The sequence below is a fragment of the Arachis ipaensis genome, chromosome B01 (genome assembly GCF_000816755.2).
Source record: "Arachis ipaensis cultivar K30076 chromosome B01, Araip1.1, whole genome shotgun sequence".
NCBI lineage: Eukaryota > Viridiplantae > Streptophyta > Magnoliopsida > Fabales > Fabaceae > Arachis > Arachis ipaensis.
Window position 1 is genome coordinate 2520765 of NC_029785.2, and position 11569 is coordinate 2532333.

The 11569-nt window shown below is 32.3% G+C and overlaps 1 protein-coding gene across 1 annotated transcript; it reads left to right on the top strand.

Annotated features, from left to right (window-relative positions):
• On the top strand, positions 1824 to 9605 carry LOC107644072. Its single transcript, XM_016347861.2, has 19 exons — positions 1824 to 1889; positions 2069 to 2142; positions 2775 to 2797; positions 2919 to 3103; positions 3628 to 3744; positions 3884 to 3929; positions 4173 to 4252; positions 4403 to 4528; positions 4955 to 5006; positions 5780 to 5873; positions 6478 to 6670; positions 6958 to 7123; positions 7206 to 7243; positions 7724 to 7793; positions 7874 to 7951; positions 8044 to 8069; positions 8187 to 9057; positions 9184 to 9233; positions 9375 to 9605. Exons 2-19 carry the CDS (start codon positions 2101 to 2103, stop codon positions 9593 to 9595), a joined length of 2478 nt encoding a protein of 825 aa, XP_016203347.2. The 5' UTR covers positions 1824 to 1889; positions 2069 to 2100; the 3' UTR covers positions 9596 to 9605.

The following is an 11569-nucleotide window of genomic DNA, read 5'->3' on the forward strand; positions in this document are numbered from 1 at the left end:
TACACGATTTTAATGGTGGGATTGAATAATTGGTGATGGATTATTCACCAATTTATAATGTTAATATTAAGGAAAAGATAAGATTAGAGTATCTAAATCAAAATAAAACTTTACAAAAGCAAGATAGAATTTTAATAATAAGATAGATGAATAAGAAGATAATTATCATTAATTAGCTAAATACTCAAATGAAATTCAAAATAATAATAATAATAACAATAATAATAATAATAATAATAATAATAATAATAATAGGAAAAAACAAATTAACAAAAGTTCAAAAATTTGGCAACTAATAGTAATAATAATCTTAGACGGATCATATTTAAAGAAGAAGTTTCAAAATTGGTAGATAGATTAAACGAAATCAAGCCCCCACCAATCGATTGAAGTATACTTAAACACAATGTTCCAATCGATTGTTTTGTTATTTTAATCGATTGGAGTACATATAATTACAGTATCAATCGATTGGTTTTATATGCAATCGATTGAAATTGAAATTGATGATAATTCAATCGATTTTTAGCCGTAACCAATCGATTGAATATTGAGACCAATCGATTGTTTATCCGTGACCAATCGATTGAATTACATAAATTTCACATTTAATTCATTGTTCAATCGATTGGTTACTTTCACCAATCGATTGATTTATGCAAAACCATGCTTACCAGCAATATACAATCGATTGTTTAGTGATAAACTGAAATCCAATCGATTGGGTTAAATTTCAATCGATTGGTTTGATAGTCCAATCGATTGGATTTCAGCGAAACACGATTTCATGACTCCTCAAGAACGTCTCGGATCGAATGTAATATTTTAAGAAAATTGGGATCCATGGATGATCTAATTGTTGTTGTTTTTGTATTTGATTGTTAATGAACATGATAAATTTATGATAAATTAATTATTTATAAAATAAAAAATCGTTTTTATAATTATATAAAATATATAGGGTCAATTTATAATTAAAATTAGTTAAAGGACTATGTAACAGTTGTTAAAAAATCTTAAAAAACATGTTTTTTTACTTGGACCACTAAGTGGTCCAAAGGTTCCTGGACCACCGAATCCTGAGCCCAAAATGATCTCTTAGATTTAACTTGATTTTAAAATCATCCCTAAAGTTTAACTTGATTTTAAATTTTTGGAGACAAAAACGGAGGCAGAAATAAATTGTAGACAACTTTTTCTTTTTTTTCCTTTTTTTTCTTTGTAGAAGTAGAAACACTCTTCTCATTTTTTTTTATTTTATAAATTTTTTTGTTATGGATAAATTTGGTCAAAAATTTTAAAATTTAAGTAAAAATGACAACTTTAAAACTTAATTTTAAACTTTAAGGAGCTATTTGTATAAAAAAATAAAAAAAATATATATTTGAAGAACCAAAATAGTAGTTAACTAAAAAAAACAATCCTGGCAAGGAGGGAGAAGTGGAGGATTGACTGATTGTAAAAGTTTAGAAGTTGACTCTGTTTAGAATTAACCATCGTTAATTTAGTTTTGGAAATTTAAAAAAAAAATGTTAAAGAAATAAGATATTTTTGTAACTAAATTTAATTAAATTTTTTTATGGATTTTTTTTCAACTAAACTTTATGGTTATTAATTTTTAAGTTATTAGATTAAGTTGGTTAATTAGGTAATNNNNTAAATTTGGTTATTAAGATGCTTGATCATGTAGCATTATTTATTCTTTAAAATATTTAATGAAAATAAATAGAGTTAATTCCACGTGGCAGAAAATAATTGGAACAAAGCAAAATTAATGATTTTCACGTATACGAATTTCTCTTCAGTCTTGCCGCTCCCGCGTTTCTATTTCATACTTGAGCTCCACACTTTCAGTCTTCTCTTCACTTCGTTTCCATTCACCATTTTAGGTTCTTCTTCTTCTTCCTCCTCCTCTCCATTCTTTTCTGTAACCGCAAAATCTATCTGTGGCATTCCGCTTCTTCTCTGAATTTCTCTTGCTGACTATTCCGGCTTCCGTTTTCCCTATCGATTCTTTATTTTCCAATCTGATTTTGAAAACTCAACTATTTCAATTGTTTCGTGTCAGGTTTTAGGTTTTTTCTGATCTCGTCCTTCACGATGTTGCAATGGATGGGAGGATCGAGGAAGAATGTTAATACTGTGAGTCGTTCCATTTTGGATTCAGTTTTCAGTTTTCGCGTAAAGAAAAAAAAAAACGAAGGATCTTATTAGGTGCTTACTGCTTTATAGTTTCAACTTCCAATCCGCATAAGATAGGGTTAAAACCTTCGAATTCTAAATTTAATGGACTTTTGAGTCTCTAAAAGCATCTCTTTTGCATGCTTGATTCTGATTCAGAAGATAACGCTCTGGAAATTTATTTAACTTTTCGTAGTAATGAAGATAACTAGGAATTCCTTCTGATACCAAACCATAGCTAATTGTGTTTCTTAAGTTTATATACATCATACATTAATTCTATTTTTGAATTGCACAATTGAATAATTAATTTTGTAGGGGAGCAGCTAAACCTAATTAATCAATTTAACTGTCACGCAGTCTGTTATATAGTAGTAAGTTTTTCTCTTGAAAAAGAAGTGGAGGAGAAAAACAAAAAAGCTAGAGTTGCCTTCAGCAGCAATGCATAAATATGATTTTTCATGAATTGCTAATAACTCCACTGAGCCTGATATTTCAATATAGAAACTGACTTTTTTGTTTCTTTTGACCCCTGATATTTAAATGTTCTATATGGTGCATGTGATCACTTATGCTGAGATGGGAATTTTCAGTCAAGAATGTCAACGCAGAAGAGGTAAAAAATAGATGTTAGCTATCCTGATGGAGTTTGGTTGGTTGAGTCTTGAGAGAATGTGGTTCTGCTAAAATTTGGTGGTTATTTACTTGAATAGCAATTAACTCTTTATTTTTTACAGACAAAAACAATATTTTGAACAAAAGAAGCGTCAGCAACAAAATCTGCAGATGCTTGGGTTAGATAACTGTACTAACAGCACAGGCATAACTGCACAGAACCGCAAACAACATCGTTCGCTAGACATTCTTAATTTGCTTAACTTGTCAACAAATACACAAAAATGCGACTCTTCCCATCTTAAGGGTAAGCATTTTATAGTTTGTTCTTGGAATTGCAATTTTATTGCTTCTTTTTCTGTACATTATTGAAAGTGATTTTTGTGACCTTTAAAACCTCTACTTTTGGTAGCATATATTTTGGTTAAATAGTTGATAATCTTCTTGTGTTTGAATTATTCGTGAGGCCCGGACCATTAGAAACTAATGCAGGCGTTGTGAGATTTTCTAGCATATAACTGACGATCCAGTATTTCATAGTTGAATTCTCATTTCTTTCCTTCCCATTTATTGTTTTTTACTTATGGAAATAATTCTACTACATTAAGCTTGTATGATACTTTTGGTGAGTAAATCATTTCACATTAGGCTCAAACTCATTATGATATACTTCCTGGTGAACATGAACATGAATGGGGAAAATATTTACTAGTGTATTCCTTGAAAAATTATTCACCTAATGCTTAGGCTTCTTCTCTTCTCATTTTCTTGCTCATGTCTGATTTACTAAAATTGATGATTCTCCCCACATTTTGTGCACAATAATAAAAGGGAGGGATGATGGAGAAAGCAATATTTCTACCTTGCCCAACAGTATCTCAGCAAATCAACCAACTATTTTTGCAAACATGGATACTAATGTAGATACCTACAGATTTGAAGAAGCAAGTATGTGGTTTAATACATTTACCTCACTGTATATAAACGGTCAAGTTTTAGGTGTATTTGTTTGTATTTTTCGTTTTTTTTTTTTATTTTTAACGTGCAATGTGAAACTGAGATGTGTAATGTATAATGAATTTTATAGAAGCAGGATCGTATTTGTGCCGCCAGATAGAAACATCTCCAAAGAAGTGAGTAAATATTTAATTTTACATGATATTGTAACTGAACCTTTTTCTTTATTAGTTTACTAATTAAGTCATGTTTTTTAAAGCTATTGAATAGATAGAATGGGCATTTGATCAAGCCGGAAGGCTTGGTTATTATTAGGTTAAGCTTCAATACCTAATTTCTTTCACTTAGCGTGGTGTTATTTCTAATTATCACAGAAGGCCTACAGTCTCGAACTTAATGATATTGTTGTCGCTTGACAGGATTTTAACAAGTTTTCCCACTCAAAAAAATCCTACTGTCAATCAACAGGCCAGCCAATCAAAGACAGTAAATGATCAATGTAAGTAGCCTGAGACATATATACAACCCATGCACGTCAGGACAATGGTTATTGCCATGCTATTAATTTACATTTGAGGCCATAACGCTGGTACTAAGTTTTTATTGTTATCTGGTTAGCCAGCAATTTTCTAAACTTTACTCCTCTCAGCTATTGATTTTTCTTTGTTCCAAGACTCGGAATTATCTGTTATCGATTTACTTTGTTGCGATGAGCCCACTGCCACTGTGGAGAAGTGTCCAACCTGTGAAGATCATGTTTCTTTTTCACTTGAAGGTATATATTACTTTTATCTCCTTCCCTTTACAAATTGATGTAATTCCTAGGATACATGTGATTATTGTTTCATGCTCACTGAGAACTTGTATGGAATATGTCCCTTTTTAAAGTTGGTGGAAAGCAGATGCACAGGCTGAATTTGCCTCTTTAATTGCAAAGATAATTTATAACAATGAAATTAAAGGATTGGTTGTCATGGTTAAATTTATAGTTTACCTCTTAGGTCCTAGATATCTTAGTATGCTATGTCTTATGTTGCTCGAATTCATCTGTTGCATGAACCATTCATATATGTATCTTTCCATATATCTCATTATCTATTTTCTTAAAGGTGTTGTTTCTTTGATGATTCCATCAATATCATTGTTTATTTAGTTGTTAATCCAACACTTTGTTCATGTAAAATAAATTGAATGCTTCTAGGTTTGGGTAAAGTGGGGACAGAGACGCCAGTTCATTCCCCAGAACAAGCTAGGTAACTTAATTGATAATTTTTTATAATAGATCAGTTGTTCATTCCTTCCTTGAATTGTCCTGTTATATTTAGGTCTTCCTAGTTTGTGATTAGTGCAACAATTGTCAGTGATTTGACTTTTAGGTTGGATAGTAGCTGATTTTGTTACAAAGTAGAAATTTGCTTCGATTCACACTTTCACTATATCAACTGGTCTTTTCACTCACATACAGCTCATAACAAGCATGCCAGTAGCATTTGTCATAGTATACATAATCTGTAGCTAATTAAAATGCAGATTTTGATTATTTGGGAAGTCTTTTCTTGAACAAATTTTACAAAAATATATTCCTGTTGCCTCCGTCTAGGCATGTTTATTATGCATGGTGATGCTCATGGAAGTATTTTTCTTAAAATTTTACAAAAATATATTTATTTCTATACTTTTATTTGCATGTATAATAAAACTTCTAATATCTGGTTTTAGTGCTTTTTGAGAAAAGGGATAGTTTTCTCGGTGCTTTTTTCAAACTTGTTATGATACCAGTTGCAATTTGCTGCATTTAAGTATTGCATTATTGCTATATATTTTTAGTAGTAGCCTTCTTTTACATTCTTAAATGCTAGAATGATGTTATATCTCTTTGCAACCTACCTTTAGCTAGTGTCTTTTACATGATAGGTTACACTACTCTTGATGCTTGGAACTTTCATTTAGTTTCATGGAGCTAAAAATTATATATACAAAACACTATCTATGTGTTTCAAATATTTTTTCCGGTTGTGTGATTTAGAATTCCGCGCCACCACTCTCCATTGCTGAAGAATGGAAGGAAATCAAAAATGAAAAACCTCGATTATGTGCTGGATGACATTGAGCTTGAAGTGGTAAGGAAAATGTCTAATCATCCTTTTTTGCACTTTTTCTTTTTTTGGACTAATCCTGTCTGAATCTTCTGAAGCTATAGAGTATATGTCAGTCATTAATGACAACTGAAGACTTGCAACTTTTCTTTAATGGACATGTCTTCATCATTGAGTTTGTTATATCTGAAATAATTTATTCTGACTTCTGCTTGATAAAAATTTAACAGTACAATCGATGACTCTTGACAGGAAGGATACTGTAAAATAATTTATCTGATTGTTTTGAAAAGCTGTTTGATCAATTTAATGAAACACGATGAGTCCAAAGTTAGTTCATATTCTTTGGTAGAAATTCATGAATATTTGTGAAGCATGCATGAATTTGCATCAGAAAAGTCAGATTTGTGCCTATAAATGGAAGTTGAGTGATAGTGATTAGTTACCTGGCTATATATGGTGCACTGATCGCAGAATAATCATGATTCTTGAAGCAAAGGATCTTTCAATTTTAAACAGAGATGGTTGATTTTGTTGGATATCCGTATGTAGTGTGTGATTGATTTTGATTATGTACATCATATTTTAGCCTCTGTTGGGATTATGCAATGTGATGCCTTACCTGTAGGATACAATGATGGAAGATATCAAGGTTTCCCCTATAAGCAATTCTCAGAACTTCCCATTTAACAAAGTAAAGCTAGATTCGGCTGTTGCTGGAGACCGCAAGCATTATTATGATTATGCTAACAAAAAGGGCTCTACTGTCAGTGAAGAATTCTTCTACACGACTGAAAATAGTAAAGAAAGCCTATGGAATGGTAATTTCTCCATATTTCATATACACATTGTACAGCGCTTAGCCGCTTACCACCTATGTTTAACACGAAATCCCAAAAAAAAAAAAGCATCGGCTGTTTTACATGTTTATTTTCAATGTATGTTCGGTAACTATTTCTGGGTCATCTAAATATGTCTGTATATATACTCTACTTGATCTGATTAGAGATAAGAACTGACCTTGGCTCATGGTCACATAATTTAGTGCTATAAATAACATGTAAGATCATTGTTTTACCCTCCGGCCTCTGCCTTTTGTGTAATGTAGTTGGTTCTGGCTTCCTTGAAAAGCAATTTGACAACAAAGAAGGCTTTGATGATACCTTATGGAATCGGACTTTTGAAAGTGGTTCTAGGTCCCCTGAAGTAGTGCATGGAAGGTCCTGCAAAGTGGGAAGTTATGCTTTTGATGAGGACCTACCACCAAAGCCATGGTATTTCTTGTGTTTGAGCATACCTTCCCACGTCCTCTATTGATAGTTTGGACTTAGATGATTGTTATTTCTTGCTATGTAGGTCCTCAGCAACAGCAATGAAAGAAATCAACACAAGCGGTAATGCTTGATTCCTTAGACCAGCCGTGAAGAACTTATTTCTTTTTCTCAATTTAGATAGTATCCTTAAAGCACCATGAGACTTAAGATTTAATAACTTTATTTAACCTCCACCTGCTTTAGTTAGTTCCGAGAAGCATTATTTGAAATTCCATGAGTAAACATAGTATATGAATGTGAGTATGGGTTGAGCATTGCTTTAATGAATGCTAAGAAGTACAATATCCAGATTAAACAATTGCTAGATTATCTTATCAGTGGTTCTACTGAATGAACGTTAGTAATTTATCTTCTCATAGGAAGTTATAATTTTATCTACTAGATTGATACTCAATGTGCTTCACTCATCATAGATCTAACATAATGAACATGTAACATGTATGCCATCATTGATTTCTGAGTCCTAATTGCTTTGACATAAGTGATGTTCTATCCATCATTCCATGCTATTGTGTACCTTGTGCTCTTCTTTTTTGTCAGAGCGACCGACTTTGCTTTTCAACGGCCAATTAGAGAATGATTTTGACTTCTACATGCCTCGTGGGGCAAGGTATGAGCTGATGAGCACTAGTACAGTAGTACTCTGATGCTTTGCTGTGGCATTCTGATGTGCTTGTTGTGTGGTTGAAGATGTCCTAGATTAGATGTGGGCTTCAATGCTGAAAATTTAGTTCCAGAAGACATAAGGGATAATTCCAGCTTGCAGAGGTAAATTCAGAATTATCCAGGATTTAAGGACTTTATCTGTTTCTTTATAGTAACTTCGGTTTTTTGACTATTTCTTTTGTACTTTCCTTCAGCGATGAGTCATGCTCATCCACTGCTGGTAATATATCTTATATCTTTCTCTTCTCTCACACAATGAGTGTGACACTTATCAGATTTGTACATGATTAATAGTATTCATAGCAATCTTAATTGGAATGTATGTATTTTATGTCAGTGATGGGTGAGGCCATCAAGCATTCATCATCAAGGTTACGGACAGAAGACAACAGAAGAAACCGTATAGATGCTTTTGCAAGCACTAGAAATAAGTGCAGCACTAAGGAAGAAAAACGTAGCAGCATGTCAAATCCATCAAAGCGAAAATCATCTCATTACTCAACCTCTATTCTCCAGGAAGAGTTGAGTGCACATAACATCTGGCAATTTGAGGAAAGATGTGTATCAGTTGATAGAAGTTCTGGTGCCACTTCATTCTGTCAAGATCTAGAGGAAAATTTTCCCGTCTTTGGCGCCAAGAATAAAACCGAAGACCCTTTCAACATCTTTACAAACCCAGAATTACAGAACAAGGTAAGTGCTTCCTCTGGGGGATTTAAGAGGGCTGCACTGGCAGATTCACCTCCGCGCAGTTTTACCTCCCACAAGTTTGCATTTCCTTGTTCAAAGGCATTCCCAGATGCCGGGTCATGGCCAATGAGCTCAGGTTTATCTCCAGATTTTCAGTTCAAAGAAAAGCCTCAAGATGCTGCTGGTTTTCACCGGGAGACTTCATCAAGTGATACATCAGCACAGGGAAGTGCTAGCAAAGGTGAGAGAAAAGTGAGACTGCAAAAGCACAGATGCAATACATTTGAGCAAGGAGAAGATATTTTCATGGGAGATAATGAATTGTCCTCGGACAAGAAAATGGAAAGAGATGCTTCAAATTCCAATAATCATAAGCAAGAGGGTCAAGGCACAGAGGACACAAATCCAAAGACAACAGAGTCTCTTGAAAAGACAGATGACTCTCCTAACCATGTGGAAGAGATATCATCATCAATGAAGAAAGCTAACAAACATGAAAACAAAGTAGAAAAAAGAGAGTAGGTCTATTCTTTATTCCAATATTCCATTTCTCTTGACACAATGGCTATGACTTAGGCCAATACTCTGGCTTATACTTATGTTATTACATGAGATATTTACTAAGAAAACTGAATTTTCACCAGGAGCAATTGTGATGCTGAAAATCCTCTGAAATATGAAACTACAGAGGAAGGTATGCAGTTCTGGGGATTTATCCGTCCACATTTTCTTTCACTATTTCTCCTTATTTGTGTTGGAAATGCAAGTTAATTCATTCGTCCTTGTGCTGCGGATTGGACATAAACAATATACTTTGCTCCGCTTGCTTATGCAGAAATTAAAAACTGGGGGCACGAAGGAGGAAGAAACACGACGGTGAGTGGAAAACATAGTAATGAACACACTAGCTTGTCAGGTCAGGTAATGATTGAAACCTACGTCTTTCAGCTTCTTTGTGTTCAGAAGGTATGGAAGGAGGCATGCACAAGTACAACACCAGGAAGGAATAATCCCTTCCTTGGACCTGGCAGTGATGCAATTTTTCATCGGATTTAGAATAAATAAATAAAAAATAACAGTAAACATTTGTTTTGTTTTTAAACAAGTGGTTGTTTAAACTTTAAACAGAGACTTTGCTTGGTTAAGTTTTGAAATTTTACTCGTTCACGTCTCAATTTGAAATAGTACAATTTCGGTACAGCATTTCTCCAGGTGCTATTTGGGCACGAGGCATTACGTGTAAATAAATGGAATTTCACCCATATAATTGGTTAAAAAAGTTAAAACTATTTATAGAAAGAGTATATGGAAGACTTATGACATTTACATGTATGTTAGGGATTTCTTAGTATCTTACGTGAATGCAATGAAAGCATTTGACAGCAATTATCAGTTATCTTACTATGTCTATCTATTAACTTAGAAATGTAACTGAAAATTTTCTTTTTATAACTGTAATATCTAAGAAAATCTTATCTAAATTTTACTCACTCTTGTCCTTTCTGTTTCTGATACTCATAAATTTAGGCATAATATGGCAATTATCAGGATTTCGGAGACTAGATAGATAAGAATATGATCCAGCATATACAATGAGATGGAATCCGAAGACCAAATTACTTATGTAGATGCATGATTGGACTTTTGCATAGAGAGTGCTCTAAGGAGAATATTGTCAGAAAGTAAGAGAATGTCACGTTCATATTATTTGTCGACACTCGACAATAAATCTTCCGTTGCCAATGTCAACATAATAGTTGCGGCAACTGTTTAAGTTTGAAGGCTAGCTCGTTTATGTTAATAATGTAAAAAATTCTACGCCTCTAACATTTCCGTAATATTTAATATGTAAGGTGTTTAAAAGAGTGTTTAATTTATTAAAAAATGTTAAAAATTAATATTTAATTTAAAAAATATAAAACCTTAAGTTAATACATACCCTAAATGCTCATACGATGTTCTCCCTTGGCTCTAATGAGTGGTATACGGTAGAGTAAAATGGAATCAAAAGCATTTTAAAGAACTTTCATTACTTAGACCGATAAAATTATGATAGGATAGAATAGTTTATTATAGAATAAATTCTATCTAGTTTTATCAAAACTTTTTTTTTATCTCCCAATTTGAGAGATTTGCGATAAAATGATTAGAAACAATTTTATCTAAATAATATAGTGAAAAAAAATCCTCTACTTCTTTAAACTCTATTACGCTCTCTTAAACCTACAACATAGCTCTCCCTAAACGTTGGTAAATAGGAAATAAGACAATGTGTGGTTAGATAATTTTTTTAAGATATTAACACTATAATTTAAAAACAAAAAAACGTATAAAATGATTTTATATTAATTGTGAACAAAATTTAAAGAAAATACTAACTATCAAAACAAAAAACAAAAATGAGCACTTTGAGCACATCTTGAATAGTTATGCAATTTTGTTCATGTGTTATCATGTACATGGGAAAAAAATGTTGTCATTTTGTAGTAAAATCCCTTAACATGAAATTTTCACTTTTTCCTTATTCTTTTTTAGTTCAAACAGACCAAATAAAGTAGTAAATCAGTTAATATTAAGGGTTAGTGTCACTTTATTTATCCTCTTCCCAAACATTTAATTTCTTCGAGAATTCAGAAAGTGGAACTCCAATTATTATTTCAGGTAATGCTTCATTATTGCCCCCATCTGACACTAGAATTTAAAAAGAAAAGAAAAGGGAAAACGATAAACGATAATTTTGAAGATAAAAATGGATATTGTACTACAACTTTTCAGTCGTAGTTATCTCTTTCATTTTTATCATGCCGTGATATGCGTAGATATAGACATGAAATCTTATATTTACTCACATCTACGGCAGGCTTTGAGGGTTGCGACAGATTTAAATGTTTAATACATAATTGTTTTTAAATTTTTTTCATTATATATATAAATCAACCATATTACATATATCCAACAAAATCAGCTATCAATATAAAATATATATTAAAATATAAAATATATATTAAAAATAAATATTTATATATAAAT

What these genes read in the sequence shown, in the direction of transcription:
- LOC107644072 (XM_016347861.2), top strand. Translation starts at nt 2,101, where the DNA reads ATGTTGCAATGGATGGGAGGATCGAGGAAGAATGTTAATACT. An exon ending in TACATGCCTCGTGGGGCAAG is followed by an intron (nt 7,794 to 7,873) that starts GTATGAGCTGAT and finishes GTGTGGTTGAAG; the next exon opens with ATGTCCTAGATTAGATGTGG. An exon ending in GATAATTCCAGCTTGCAGAG is followed by an intron (nt 7,952 to 8,043) that starts GTAAATTCAGAA and finishes ACTTTCCTTCAG; the next exon opens with CGATGAGTCATGCTCATCCA.